At 39.5% G+C, this 15,278-nt stretch overlaps 1 protein-coding gene across 1 annotated transcript in view; it reads left to right on the forward strand.

Moving 5' to 3' along the window:
- Window positions 1-15,278, forward strand: part of LOC113053001 (inactive dipeptidyl peptidase 10) — a 50,201-nt gene that overhangs the window by 20,509 nt on the left and 14,414 nt on the right. Inside the window, exons 11-14 of the mRNA XM_026217580.1 lie at window positions 2,819-2,942; window positions 12,306-12,344; window positions 12,436-12,543; window positions 12,618-12,709. Of these exons, the coding sequence (XP_026073365.1) occupies window positions 2,819-2,942; window positions 12,306-12,344; window positions 12,436-12,543; window positions 12,618-12,709 (363 nt within the window). The remainder of the gene's footprint in view (window positions 1-2,818; window positions 2,943-12,305; window positions 12,345-12,435; window positions 12,544-12,617; window positions 12,710-15,278) is intronic.

A 15,278-nucleotide genomic window follows, 5' to 3' on the forward strand; every position in this document is an offset into this window, starting at 1 on the left:
TTCATTTTCATTAATTCATTAAAATTGTACCGACATTTGCACTTATATGTTTCAGAAAACACTTTGCAACTATTATTAGAATAAAAACATATATAACACACCTAATGCATAGGATTCATATCAGGAAAATGTGGAAAAATCTCTAAAAGGCAGACCTCAACACATAAGCAACACAGTAGGTGAGCATCCAACTTCATCTGTGATAAAGCAATGCAAAAATACACACACTGGTATTTATTTGTCTTCTGCAGGTTACATGTCCTTTAAGCTACACATTTGTAAACTCTGGTTATACTTTACTATTTTCAAGAGATAATAAAGATAGCGATTTTCTTACCTCATTTCGCAAGTATGTTTGCAGGACCTCGCAAAACACATCTGACCCTTCTTGTGTTCACAGTTTTTGTTCTCCTTTGACATGTCACGACTCAGGTTTGCGAATCATTTGAGTCAGTTTGGGGATCACAAATCATTTGAATTAGTTCGAGAGTTCGGAGTGGGATCGTGAATCATTTGAATCAGTTCGGGAGTTCAAAGCAAGTTTGCAAATTATTTGAGTCAGTTTGTGTCTTCGGAGTGTGAATCATTTGAGTCAGTTTGGGAGTTCGGAGCTGGTTCGCGAATCTTTTGATTCAGTTTAGGGTTCCCCAGATAGCACACGTACATCTAACCCTAACCCATTCTGATCACAAGTCAAGTCACCTTTAGTTATATAGCACTTTAAGCAAAATCGATTGTTTCAAAGCAACTGAACAACATTAATTAGGATAACAAGTGTGTCAATAATACAAAATGACAGTTAAAGGCAGTTCATCATTGAATTCAGTGATGTCATCATCTCAGTTCAGTTTAAATTGACTTGCAAATGATTGCACAGATACTTTGATATCACTGTAAATGAAGTGTCCCAAACTAAGGTGCCAAAGGCGACAGTGACATGGAACCCAAACTCCATCGGTGACATAATGGAGAAAAAAACCTTGGGAGAAACCAGGCTCAGTTGGGGTCAGTTCTCCTCTGACCAGACAAAACCAGTAGTTCAATTCCAGGCTGCAGCAAAGTTAGATTGTGCAGAAGAATCATCTGTTTCCTTTGGTCTTGTCCTGGTGCTCCTCTGAGACAAGGTCTTTACAGGGGATCTGTAACTGGGGCTCATCTAGTTGCCTGGTCTTTTAGAAGCTTAGACGGAATAGGGTTTAACATAAATTTTGTTGGTTTAGACGATTTAACGAGTTTATACAATTCTTCCTCTCCAATAGTAGAAAATGAGTGGAACTGTTCCTCGGGATTTATAGCACACTGTCTGATGCGATACTGTAGCTGACGTGGTTATGACTGGGCATGGTTACGGCTGCATGCATTTTATCTCTAATAGTATCGATCTTAAAAGTAAGGTAGTTCATAAAGTCATTACTGCTGTGGTGTTGGGAAATGTCAGCATTTGTTGATGCTTTATTTTTCGTTAATTTAGCCACTGTATTGAATAAATATCTGGGGTTATGTTTGTTTTCTTCTAAAAATGATTAAAAGTAATCAGATATAGCAGTTTTTTAATGCTTTTCTAAAGGAAAGGTTACTTTCCTGCCAAGCAATATGAAATACCTCTAGCTTTCTTTTCCTCCAGCTGTGCTCCATTTTTGAGGCTGCTTTCTTTACGGTGCGAGTATGCTCATTATACCACAGAGCAACTGTTCTTAAAATGGTGGAAAAGAGAGAGTCCATAGTTTCTGTTGCATCATGAAGTTGTTTTGAGTTTTTGGGTATGCTAAGGAATTGGGATACATAAGGAAGATAACTTACAAAGCAGTCTTTAGTGGTAGAAGTGATGGTTCTACCGTACTTGTAATAAGAATTAGAATTTACAGTTTTAGCTATATGAAGCTTGCACAGAACAAAATAATGATCTGGGATATCATTGCTTGGGTGCAGTCTTTCAAATTTCAACACCATCAACATCAATTCCACGTGACAGTATTAAATCTAGGATATGATTTTGACAATGAGTAGGTCCTGAGATGTGTGGTCTAACCCCAATAGAGTTCAGAATGTCTATAAATGCTGATCCTAATTCATCTTTTTCATTATCAACATGGATATTAAAATCACAGACAATTAAAACTTTACCTGCAGCCAGCACTAACTGACTGGTGTGATCGTACTCTGCACAGATAAACCAAATGATCACAACTTTGATCACATATGTCAAAAGTTGAGGAATGAAATAGCCTAATCATTGTAATTTAGGAATAGAATCATGTTGGTGTTTGATTCGCATTCGCAGTCTAAAACATTTTGTTATGTTGGTGGTGTAATCTCTCTTGCAACATGTTTAGCTATCACAGAAATTACACTTAACATGTTTGGCTTCTGATCACAAATGTAGCCAAACTTTGAAGCGCTTAGATTAGCAAGCAAGGTCCTGGCAGATCGCTAGGTCTCGTCCAGATAAGAAAAAAAGCACATAGGAATCGATAAACCAAATCAAATTTTTTATTTGACAACAAGTATCTGATTCCTGACCTAAATTATCCGGTTCTTATTCTAGAACCCTAATGGAATTTCTCTGGAATTTTGATTCCCAAACCTTGTCAGAATTACACCATTCTACCCACAACAACAACAGGCTTGTTGTACTTACATGCTAAAACACTGATAAACAAGTTCCAACTCTGACCACTGAAGAGACGCACAAGTAAATCTGGTGTGATAGTCTTATTGAAGTAAAGAAGAATGTTCCATTTTCAGACATTCAGAAGTTCATAACATGTGTTTTTGAGTTTGAGATAATAGCCTGCTGTGTGTGTGTTTGTGTGTGCAGGGATCTCTATATCAGCATGGTGCAGTGGGTGACGGACGAGTGTCTTGCTGTACGCTGGCTAAACCGTCCTCAGAACTACTCCATACTCACACTCTGCTACACACAAACAGGGAAATGTGTGCCAGTGAGTAACTCCACACGTCTCATTATTATATTTAAATTGAAATGGCCATAACAAGTTGAATTGACCGGTAAGCCCCTCCCCTTAAACGCAGATGATCTAATGGCAGTTGAGTATCAGTTGCACAGGGGCCCGGAACTCTGACATCCTTAGGTTTTAGAGCCATAGAGAAACATTGGGAAGCCGCGTTTCCACTGAAGGAACTTTACCCAGGAACTAGAGACTTTGGGCTGGTACTCAGGAACAAGGAACTAAATAAAGTTCCAGGTAAAAAAAATGCCCCTCAGAAAGTCCCTGCTGGCGAGGTAGTACTTTTTCAAAGTTCCGGAACTTTCGGGGGTGGGACTTGGGGGCTGAACATGCTGATTGGTAATGTTCATGCAGCATTGTGATTTCAACAACCATTCATTCTGAACATTTTCAAAATACTACTGTTATTATGTCATGAAATGTAATTTTAAAAGCGTTTCAGGGAATGTAGCTGGTTAAAACTAAAATCTGTGGTTTATTTACCCCCTGATAGATACCCCCTGGCTATGTAGAGTGCTTTGAGTGCCTAGAAAAGCGCTACATAAATGTAAGGAATTATTATTATTATTTATAAAGACCGCGCCTATTTAAAAATGTGTTTCACCGGAGACTGTCAGCTCTACGCGATCAGTGGGAGCTCAGTAATCATGTATCCACCGAGAAGCAGCCTAACCTAGGCTAGACCTTCTGATATGTGCCGCTGGCTTAGTGGTTAAACATAAAATATCATTCGTTTTGGGTAAATCTAACAGGTTATCTTTGGTCTGTATTCAATTTATATATATGTTAAAATGAAAATAAAAAAGGTAAATTGATATAATATTTAGTTTAATTGTAATGACTGTATATATACACATTTCCCTGAACTAAGTACATTTCTGCTATTATTATTTTGTTCAAATGAAAACAAAAGGAGGCAGTGGTGTTCGATATCCTATTTTGTTTTATTGGAAATATAAAGTGAGGAAAATTGCAGTAGCCAAGGCGAGCTGACTGATGTTATCAAGTACGCTGCTGTTTGCAGAATTACTGAATTTGCGTTGTTGTGGACATTACACTCCGGAGTCAAATGCACAAAGTCTGAACTACCGAGGATGCATTTCCAAAATCAGCATACTTTGTATTGAGAAACGCTCACAGACCTACGTCACCAGACTATTTGCCTAATCTTCCCAGTATGTTAGACTGCGGTGGAAACACAGAAAGCAACAGGTCTGGGGGGGAAACATTTCCTGGGAAAAAAAGTTCCTGGGAAAAATGTTCAGGGTAATTTCGCTGGAAATGCAGCAGAAAATGCAAATCTTTCATCAGTTTGATGGTGTTTATACTACAAAAATAGCAAAATGTGTGCCTGGGGTACTTGTCAATCAATCAATCAATCAATCACCTTTATTTATATAGTGCTTTAAACAAAATACATTGCGCCAAAGCACTGAACAACATTCATTTGGAAAACAGTGTCTCAATAATGCAAAATGATAGTTAAAGGCAGTTCATCATTGAATTCATTGATGTCATCTCTGTTCAGTTGAAATAGTGTCTGTTTTAATTTGCAATCAAGTCAACGATATCGCTGTAGATGAAGTGACCCCAACTAAGCAAGCCAGAGGTGACAGCGGCAAGGAACCGAAACTCCATCGGTGACAGAATGGAGAAAAAAACCTTGGGAGAAACCAGGCTCAGTTGGGGGGCCAGTTCTCCTCTGACCAGACGAAACCAGTAGTTTAATTCCAGGCTGCAGCAAAGTCAGATTGTGCAGAAGAATCATCTGTTTCCTGTGGTCTTGTCCTCGTGCTCCTCTGAGACAAGGTCTTTACAGGGGATCTGTATCTGGGGCTCTAGTTGTCCTGGTCTCCGCTGTCTTTCAGGGCAGTAGAGGTCCTTTCTAGGTGCTGATCCACCATCTGGTCTGGATACGTACTGGATCCGGGTGACTGCAGTGACCCTCTGATCTGGACACAGACTGGATCTGGTGGCCACGGTGACCTCGGAACAAGAGAGAAACAGACAAATATTAGCGTAGATGCCATTCTTCTAATGATGTAGAAAGTACGATGTTATGTGAAGTGTTCCGGTTCCAGTTTACCTAATTAATGCAGCCTAAAAATCCTTTAACGGATTTGGATATTAAAAGCATATTAGTATGTTATGTGTATGCCAGGTTAAAGAGATGGGTCTTTAATCTAGATTTAAACTGCAAGAGTGTGTCTGCCTCCCGAACAATGTTAGGTAGGTTATTCCAGAGTTTAGGCGCCAAATAGGAAAAGGATCTGCCGCCCGCAGTTGATTTTGATATTCTAGGTATTATCAAATTGCCTGAGTTTTGAGAACGTAGCGGACGTAGAGGAGTATAATGTAAAAGGAGCTCATTCAAATACTGAGGTGCTAAACCATTCAGGGCTTTATAAGTAATAAGCAATATTTTAAAATCTATACGATGTTTGATAGGGAGCCAGTGCAGTGTGGACAGGACCGGGCTAATATGGTCATACTTCCTGGTTCTAGTAAGAACTCTTACTGCTGCATTTTGGACTAGCTGTAGTTTGTTTACTAAGCGTGCAGAACAACCACCCAATAAAGCATTACAGTAGTCTAACCTTGAAGTCATAAATGCATGGATTAACATTTCTGCATTTGACATTGAGAGCATAGGCCGTAATTTAGATATATTTTTGAGATGGAAAAATGCAGTTTTACAAATGCTAGAAACGTGGCTTTCTAAGGAAAGATTGCGATCAAGTAGCACACCTAGGTTCCTAACTGATGACGAAGAATTGACAGAGCAACCATCAAGTCTTAGACAGTGTTCTAGGTTATTACAAGTAGAGTTTTTAGGCCCTATGATTAACACCTCTGTTTTTTCTGAATTTAGCAGTAAGAAATTACTCGTCATCCAATTTTTTTATTTTTTATTTTTTTTTTATATCGACTATGCATTCCATTAGTTTTTCAAATTGGTGTGTTTCACCGGGCTGCGAGGAAATATAGAGCTGCGTATCATCAGCATAACAGTGAAAGCTAACACCATGTTTCCTGATGATATCTCCCAAGGGTAACATATAAAGCGTGAAGAGTAGCGGCCCTAGAACTGAGCCTTGAGGTACTCCATACTGCACTTGTGATCGATATGATACATCTTCATTCACTGCTACGAACTGATGGCGGTCATATAAGTACGATTTAAACCATGCTAATGCACTTCCACTGATGCCAACAAAGTGTTCAAGTCTATGCAAAAGAATGTTGTGGTCAATTGTGTCAAACGCAGCACTAAGATCCAATAAAACTAATAGAGAGATACACCCACGATCAGATGATAAGAGCAGATCATTTGTAACTCTAAGGAGAGCAGTTTCAGTACTATGATACGGTTACTACATACTTGTAACACTATTCCATGTGTCCTGAGAGGATGGGCAATGGAATTTATTTTATTCCTTCTCCTAAACCCACATAAGACAGAAAAAAGTCCCTAAGCATTCAACCCCAATCCCAATGAAGACAAAAATTTTCATTTTCTGGTTGTCATACTCCCATTAAGTTCCAATTTTCATCTGCTCAAGCAGAACGTTATAACATCACGAGTCCATATAACGCAACAACCTTAATAGCTAACTGTTCTCACATCATTTACATCATTCACATCATATATATATATATATATATATATATATATATATATTTGTTTGAATTACAGCTCTATAAATATGTTTGCAATCAAATATCAATATCGCTACTCATAAGTACTTGGTACATTATCAACGCAGCGTGAGAAGTTCAAGCTAATATCAAGTAATTGATGTCTGTATGATGATTGGTTGATTTACCAGAAGGGAGGCTAGCCTGGCTTAAGAAGTGTTGAGAAAAGATACCTCTAATCACTGAAAGTGAACACTCGATGCTGATTGGCTATTTGTTTTTGTTTTTTTACCATCAGAGGCATGAGAGCTCAACTCTCACCCAGCCTTCCTCTCCCCTTCTCTAACATTAGCGGTTGTAATTACATCAGCAGATTCAGCACATTTGTGATAGAAAGTGGCACATTTGCGATATTTTTTTTTTCTAGCTTCAGAATCACGTTATGGTATTACAGCTGTAAAATTACAAACAAAAATACACATTCTGAGACATGAATGAATTGAATTGTGAATTTTATTAATGTTAAATCCTCCTCCCATTTTCTTAAAATTTTAGGGAAGCTGTGCCTCCCCTGCCTCCCCCACCACTGCTTATTAAACTGGTTAAATATAAATTCATTTAATCTTACCCTGCGGTACATGAATCCTGCATGTTGACATCTGCGATCATGACGACTGTAACATGAGGTTTCTCCTGCTTGCATTGTGATCTGTAAACCCACATTTCCAAATTAATCTTTTTATCTTTATTTATTTAAAAATATTTTATATATTCCTCCATGGCATATTTAAGACAACTTGAATGGTGGTCTGGCTTAAAATATTATCAAAAACATTGAGGGAAAAGGTTTTCACGCTGACAGCTGTCAATGTAATACAGTTAGCTCTGTTATGCCGCATTTCCACTGAAAATCCCCAGAACATTTATATCAGGAACTTTTTTTCCCCAGGAACTTTTTTCCCCCCAGATCGGTTGCTTTCTGCGTTTCCACCATGGTGTAAAGTACCGGGAAGATTAGGCAAATAGTCTGGTAACGTAGGTCTGCGCGCATTTCTCAAATACTATAGTACCCTGATTTTGGACGTGCATCCTCGATAGTACAGACTTTGCGCATTCGACTCGGGTGTGGTCCGCGACGAGGCAAATTTTTCACGTTTTCATTTAAAAATAATAACAGCTGCAGAAATGTAATTAGTTCAGGGATATGTGTATATATACAGCCATTACAATGAAACGAAATATTATATAAATTTGCCTTTTTTGTTTTCATTTTAACATATAGATAAATTGAATACAGACCAAAGATAACCTGTTAGATTTACCCAAAACAAATTATATCTTATGTTTAACCACTAAAGAGACATCAGAGCCAGCGGCACATATCAGAAGGTCTAGCCGAGGTAAGGCTGCTTCTCGGCGGATACATGAGGACTGAGCTCCCGCTGATCGCGTGGAGTTCACCATCTCAGAGATCGGCGAAACACATTTTTAAATAGGCGTTGTCTTTATAAATAAATCACAGATTTGAGTTTTAAACAACTACATTCTCGCCTATAATAATTTTAAAATTACATTTCATGACACAATAACAGTAATATTTTGAAAATTATCTGAATAAATGGTGGTTGAACTCAACCAATGCTGCGTGAACTCAACCAATCAGGATGTTTAGCGCACAAGTCCCGCCCCCGACTTTCCGAGGGGCATTTTTTTAACCCGGAACTTTATTTAGTTCCTGTTTCCTGCGGTGGAAACACACCGAGTACCAGGCCAAAGTCCCTAGTTCCTGGGTAAAGTTCCTGCGGTGGAAACAGGGCATTAGTTTGTCCGAGCTAGCAACAGCAACTAAGTGGGGCAGGGCTTACCGATTATGTCAGTTAAAATAGCAGGAATTTACTGAATTGCAAACTGAATGATATTCAACACTGGTGCATTCTCGGGAATTAAGTGTTCTTCTGTGGGGTTGAATTGTTGCATTATGATCCACAAATAAATGTAAAGAGATTTACAAAAAAAGTGAAAAAAAATAAACATTGACAAAGTAATAGAATAAGATCCACAATTAAGTCTCAGTTTCACAAACATTAATTAAATTCACAAATAAATACAATGAGACTTGCAAATAAAAAATACATTCCCATACTTTTTTTGGCACAAACACAACTTTGCCTGCCATTCATTTGTAAATCGCATCCTGTACATTTGTAGATCAAATTGAAACTTTTCTATCGCCAGGATGGTGACAATCCACAAATGTGATCAGATAACAGCCACACGTCACTTACCAATCATAGCAAGTTCTTGCTATAACTCGTGGCCTAATGGTTAGAGAGTTGGACTCACAATCAAAGGGTTGTGATTTTGAGTCTCGGGCCGGCAGGAATTGAAGGTGGGGGGAGTGCATGTACAATGCTCTCTCCATCCTCCATACCATGACTTAGGAGCCCTCGAGCAAAGCACTGAACCCCCAACTGCTCCGCGGGCGCCGCAGCATAAATTGTTGCCCACTGCTCCGTGTGTGTGTTCACTAGGGATGGGCGTTTTTCGCAAATATCACATTGGAATATTTGAGCTCACAAAAAACAGCCTACAGGTAATAGAGGTTTGAAATCTTGGGATATGCGATGGCTTACACTAATAACTGTCTAATATTATTCCAAGCAGCTAGTCCCATTTGTAGTTTCCATTGTCAGACAGCAACACAGTTCAATAAATCCACTTCAGAAACGTTGTTGAAATAAAAGATGAAAATCTCTTTTTATTCCTTGGTTTCAAATTTACAAAAATGAGAATGTGAGCTGACTAAAACACTTATTCTATAGTTGCTAATGAAATAAAAGATTACTAATAAAAGTAACAAGAAGTTAGCAGGTAAGAAAACCGTTCGCTTCCACAGCTCTCAAGATCTGAATAACATAATGAGAATCAACGTAATGTAGTTGGCCTTTTCTTAAAGAGGCAGTACACTATTTTACCAATATGTACCAAATCCTATAAACACATGAATTCTAAGATGCTTTTAACCTTTTAAATAGTATTTTAACATTTTAACCATTACATAAACTTCTAAATGAAACTATTTACCTTTTTAACATTAATTCTTATTCACATTACTATGAATTGTACTTTGGCCTCTACAGCGTCTGCATCCGCACCACTCGCATCAAGGAAAATGTACTGATAATGTTCAAAAAAGTTTTTTTTTTTCTTATTTCTCTCATGTTTTCATTGAGAAACCTGAGATGTTTGTGCCAAGAGTCTAGGGCAGACGCGAGAAGAGGAGTTTTCTTGAATGTTCTTGAATTCGGTCACTTTCTGTAATTCTCCACAGCATATTTGAAGTACCATAGAAGACCGCAGTTCTTAGGGGCGTTCACAAATCGCGTCTTTTGCATGCTCAAGTTCGTTATTTCCAATGTAGGCGAGTGGTATGTGTGCTAATAAGGGAAGAAACGCGGTCGCGACGTGATGCTATGCGCCCGTTTTTTCCAGGCGCATTCGCACCGCATCGAGTTAAAAACATCTCAACTTTTCAGAATGCCGCAAGCACACCGCAGGTCATGTGACAATAACTAAACATTCAGATCATCCTTTCCTGTAACAATGTTGAAAGCTCAACCAAGATGAAGGAACAGCTGATCATAGCTGTATATGGATAGGCATTTTGAAATAAATTTAGGAGCAGAGCTACTGAGAGCAATTTTTTGTGCTGCAAATCCATTTATGCTTTGCTGAAATTTCCACGTCTTCATGGAGAGAGTGTGTCATTGTTGCTTAGCAACGGCAGACGCCTCAGGAGCGCTTCTGCCCGAGCGCTTTGGAAAAGAGAATGTGGCGTGCCTAGCGTTTTTCACGCGTTTTTATGAGCTATATGTGAACGGCCCCTTATTCGTTCATTAATTATTTTTTTGCTTGCATACATCTTCAAATATGCCTTGGAGAATCACAGAAAGTGACCAAACTAGATTTTATTGTGAACTTTTTTTTTTTTGTTGCAACATTCGAATATCATTTTTATTTATCAAATAATTAGAGCAGAACAAATATTCAAATGTTTGACTATCCGTGCACACCCTTAGTGTTCACAGTGAGTGTGGGTGTGCAATTCGGATGGGTTAAATGCAGAGCACGAATTCTGAGCATGGGTCACCATACTTGGCTGAATGTCACGTCATGTCACGTCACTTAACCAATAAAGTTTTGCTTTACAATCAGGGAGGTCTCTTCCTGAAATAACTTTCATTACATTTACATTTATTTATTTAGCTGACGCTTTTATCCAAAGCGACTTACAATTGCTATATATGTCAGAGGTTGCACGCCTTCCCTCCCCTCAGCAATCGCGCATCTGGACAAAAAAGACTCATACATCAGAATGGTGATCATAGACTTCAGTTCAGCATTCAATACCATCATCCCTCAACAGCCCTTTCACAAAAAAAAAAGTCCTGCTGTCATTTTAAGTACACAACTTTGACTTTGAAAAATATTTCATATGAGTCAGACTAGTTTTGTTTGTAAAAGTTACTTAACAGCAATCCAAAGTAGGTTTTTATTTACAATTTCAGCTTGCAAATCTCCAGTACTACATGCTGCAGTGATGCTGAGACAGGGACCCAAAATATGCAAATCATATGTCCATCATGTCATCATGTCGCACCTCATCCAGAGTAGACCGCTTCACAATAGATTTGCTTCAGATGCATCGTGAGAGTATGACTGATGATGTTTGGGATCTGTGAATGATCAAAAATTGTGTATACTCCTGAGTTTATTCTCATTCACTGATCTTGATGGAAAACAAAGAAGCCTTATACTCCAACAATCTTTTGGAAACAGTTTTTTTAAGAACACAAAAAGGACTTTAGCTCAATTTGAACAAAGTGTCCATAGAATGACATTTTATTAATAAGATTCGGGAGAAGTGCGTCAGATACTTAGCTTAATCAACACAGGTGGACCATAATCAAGTAATCAATCCCATAGTATACATATCGCTGACTTACCTCTATCCATTGACGGTTTATCAGCATCCCTCCTCCACCCCATCTCCTCACTTTGAGTTCACTTTATAAATAGAAGGGGAGGGGGGGGGGTGCTCTAGGTTCTGGCCATTCCCGAGCTCGGAGCCCTTCCCCGGACAGCACGCCAAATACGCATACCATACCTCAGCTAATTATATGTAAGCGTGAACTAGTGAAATGCACTTCCTTGCAAGGGTGCAAAATAAATCTGCTCCTGTATTGATTGTTATTCCCTGATTGGAAATACTGAAATTGCTCTTTCATTTAGAAGGCAGGACTTTTTCTGCAACATTGCACATTACAGTTTCTCCCATTCATATAAATAAAAATGAACCATCTTGGTAAATATACAGTTTTGCGTTTGTTTGTCTGTCCTTACAGTCTCTAAAAACTTTTACAACTTTTTCAGATTTTAATATCTTTCAAAAAAAGATTAATTGTAGTTTTATAGAATTTCTTTGATTCAAATTATTGTAATTTTAATTTGAGTTACAATTCTTCATCCTGGTTACTACCTCAGTTAAAATTCAGAATTCAGGAGTTGAATTGGAATATCAATGAATGTTCTGAATACCACACAACCCTAACACACGTGCGCACACACACACACACACACACTTATGCACAACATATGTAAACACACAAACATGCTGGTTTTGGTCTCTCATTGCAGAAACATGTCATGACATCGGACAAATGGATTGACAGACAGGTAAGATTATGCCATTTCAATATTTTGCCACATTTGTTTACATTCAACAGTACATTTGAAGTGATCTGATGGTCTCATTTGATTGGTCCAGAATGAAAAACCAGCTTTCTCTAAAGATGGAGAAACTTTTTTCATGACATTGCCCCTCAGAAGTGGAGGCCATAAGTCCTTTAGACACCTTACTATGATGTCAGAGCAGGTATAAACGCACACGAGCCACACAGAAACAAACATAATTCACACAGATCTGACTTTAACCTCTACTACTTTCAGCCTGAAGGTGAAGAGATCATCATGCAACACCTGACCTCAGGCACCTGGGAGGTCACAGAGATACTGACCTATGATGAAAAGTGGAACACAGTGTGAGTCATTTCATATATATAGTCCTCTTGCTCACTCTGGATAAGTACAGTTCTTGAATAGAAGGGAGGGTTGTACCGATGATTTGCTCAGCAGTCCGGGCTTCCCTCTGTAGTCTGCGGAGGTCAGATTTAGAAGCTGGGCCGAACCAGACAGTTAATGAAGTGCAGAGGATGGATTCAATGATGGTGGAGTAGAACTGTTTTAGCAGCTCCTGTGGCAGGTTAAACGTCCTCAGCTGGCGAAGGAAGTACAACCTCTGCCTGGGCCTTTTTCACAATGGAGTCAATGTGAATGTCCCACTTCAGGTCCTGAGAGATGGTGGTTCCCAGGAACCTGAATGACTCCACTGCAGTCACAGTGCTGTTCATGATGGTGAGTGGGGGGAGTGCAGGGGGGTTTCTCCTGAAGTCCACGATCATCTCCACTGTTTTGAGCGCTTTAAGCTCCACGTTGTTGAGACTGCGTAAGACAGCCAGCTCTTTAAGCTCCTGTCTGTAAGCAGACTCGTCACCGTCCTGAATGAGGCCGATGAGTGGGGTGTCGTCTGCAAACTTCAGGAGCTTGACAGAGGGGTCCTTAGATGTGCAATCATTAGTGTACAGGAAGAAGAGCAGTGGGGAGAGAACGCAGCCTTGGGGAGCTCCGGTGCTGTTTGTACGGGTGCTGGATGTGTATTTTCCCAGCCTCACTAGCTGCTGCCTGTCTGTCAGGAAGTTATTGATCCACTGACAGACGGAGGTGGGCACGGAGAGCTGAGTTAGTTTGGGCAGGAGGAGGTTTGGTAGGATAGTGTTAAAGGCCGAGCTGAAGTTCGCAAACAGGGTCCTCATATAAGTCCCTGGTCCGAGTATGTGTTGCAGATAGGGCTGGGACAACGCGTCGAGGTCATCGATGACGTCGACGCAAAAAATACGTAGACGCAAAATATGTGCATCGATGCATCGACCTGTTTTAATTTCTCTAAAAAACGTTTGCAAAATGTTTACCTTGTGCGCTGAATATACGCGATGGCCAGATCAACATTCTATCCAATGTTATATAACCAATCCATGGGGTTTTTCTGCATTGATCTTTTTTTTTTTGGCGGCTGTCAAAGCCTTATTTGATCGCTGTGCCTGACAGGGCGCGTACGAGAGAGAGCCCCGGCTGCGCGCCCACACTCACAGTCTTTGAACAGCACGAGCGCTTCTTGCTCTCTCTCTCCCTTGTGCATATTAATCAAAATCATTAAACACGATATAAAAAGGTCGAAACACCAAAGTTTCACGCGCGCTCGCGCACTCACAGTCTTTAAACTACACGAGCGCTGTCTTGCTCTCTCTCTCCCTCCCTCCCTCCCTTGTGCATATTAACCAAAATCATTAGACACGATAGAAAAAGGGCGGAACGCCAAAGTTTCACGTGGAGCATTCAGAGATTTTTTTTTTTCTCCATGACAGGCTGCTGGCTCCCACTGTTAATTTTTATTTATTTATTTGGAAAAGCACTCTCTGTATTCGCTTAAAGCCCTCAAGTTTACATTGGTTACTGTATTCTTTCAATTGTTCTATACAAGTATTTTGGGTGACCTTTCTATTAAATGCTAGACATCAAGTTGTAGTTATTTTCATCTGAAAGAAGAACTTTTTTTCAGTAAGCTAGGCCCTGTGTGTTCAGTAAGCTTGTTTCAGTAAGCTATGTGTTTTCAAGGCTTCAAGGCTTTATTGAATGCTATCTCTATACAAGTGCAAAGTAATGCATTCTTAGTCAGTCTTTTATTTTGTAATTTTAAGAGCAATAAACATATATTGCAATGTTAAGGAATTCATGTTTTTTTCATTCAGATATGTAAATCAACATGTATAAATTGTTAGTAGTCAATTAATGGGGAGATAATCGAAATCGAATTGGTCTGAAAAAATTAATCATTAGATTAATCGCTGCATCGAAAAAATAATCGCTAGATTAATCGTTTAAAAAATAATCGTTTATCCCAGCCCTAGTTGCAGAACATAATGCAGTCCAATGTTTAATGCATCATCCACAGACCTGTTTACTCTGTAGGCAAACTGAAGAGGATCCAGCAAGGGTCCAGTGATGTCCTTCAGGTGGGCTAGCACCAGTTTTTCAAATGACTAAATGACTACAGACATTGAAGCCACAGGCCTGTAGTCATTTAGTCCTGTAATTTTGGATTTCTTTGAGATGGGGATGATGGTTGAGCATTTGAAGCACAAAGGGACTTTACACAACTCCAGTGATCTGTTGAAGATCAGTGTGAAGATGGGGGCCAGCTGGTCAGCACAGGATTTCAGACAGGATGGTGTAACACAATCTGGGCCTGGTGCTTTTTTCCTTTTCTGCTTCCGGAAGACCTGGCACATCTCATCCTTGCTTATCTGTATTGCAGGTGTGGAGGAGAGGGGGGTGGCAGGAGGTGTGAATGGTTTGAACGGTTGTATGGAGAGGCATTCAGGGCAGGTGATGGGTGTTCTTTCAAACCTGCAGTAAAACTCGTTCAGATCGTCTGCCAGTCGTTGATTCTCCACAGTGCTGGGGGATGGTGTCTGGTAGTTGGTGATCTCTTTC

The sequence above is a fragment of the Carassius auratus genome, chromosome 34 (assembly GCF_003368295.1).
Source record: "Carassius auratus strain Wakin chromosome 34, ASM336829v1, whole genome shotgun sequence".
In the NCBI taxonomy this organism is placed as follows: Eukaryota; Metazoa; Chordata; class Actinopteri; order Cypriniformes; family Cyprinidae; genus Carassius; species Carassius auratus.